The sequence below is a fragment of the Buceros rhinoceros genome, unplaced genomic scaffold (assembly GCF_000710305.1).
Source record: "Buceros rhinoceros silvestris isolate BGI_N320 unplaced genomic scaffold, ASM71030v1 scaffold22020, whole genome shotgun sequence".
Taxonomy (NCBI): Eukaryota; Metazoa; Chordata; class Aves; order Bucerotiformes; family Bucerotidae; genus Buceros; species Buceros rhinoceros.
In genome coordinates this window covers 2,142-2,525 of record NW_010389303.1, presented here as the reverse complement: position 1 = coordinate 2,525, position 384 = coordinate 2,142, and the positions used below count along the sequence as shown (strand labels likewise).

Sequence of the window (384 nt, the reverse complement as noted above, 5' to 3'; positions counted from 1 at the left end):
CCGAGCCCACCGAGACACTGGTCTTGGACATCACCCGGAAAGGGCTCCTGGAGAACGCGCTGGGTGCCATCACACTGGAGTTTGAGACCACCATGGTGAGCCTCAAACCAGTACCGACCAGTACCCTCGCCTGGGCAGGAGGGTGAGCCGAGCCGAACCGAGCTGGGCGGGCAGTGCCCGCTCCCCGCCACGGGCAGGGCTCCAGGGGCACGGCATGGAGCACTGTGCTGCAGCTTACAGCGTGTTCTCACCCATCTTTGAGAATGAGGAGCTGATGAGCTCCCAAATGCAGGGTCTCGCTGGCATCTTGGTCTCTAAATCCCCCAGGCTGTGGTGGGTCCCAGGGCTCCAAGCTGCAGCAAGTTCCCCCCTGCTCGGTCCCCA

The 384-nt window shown here is 63.5% G+C and overlaps 1 protein-coding gene across 1 annotated transcript in view; it reads left to right on the top strand.

The window, feature by feature from the left end:
- The window catches only part of DNAI2 (dynein, axonemal, intermediate chain 2), a gene marked incomplete at both ends in the record, with an annotated part of 2,826 nt that overhangs the window by 454 nt on the left and 1,988 nt on the right, over positions 1–384 (top strand). Inside the window, one exon of the mRNA XM_010133840.1 lies at positions 1–95. This exon is cut by the window's left edge and continues 28 nt beyond it. Within this exon, the coding sequence (XP_010132142.1) occupies positions 1–95 (95 nt within the window). The remainder of the gene's footprint in view (positions 96–384) is intronic.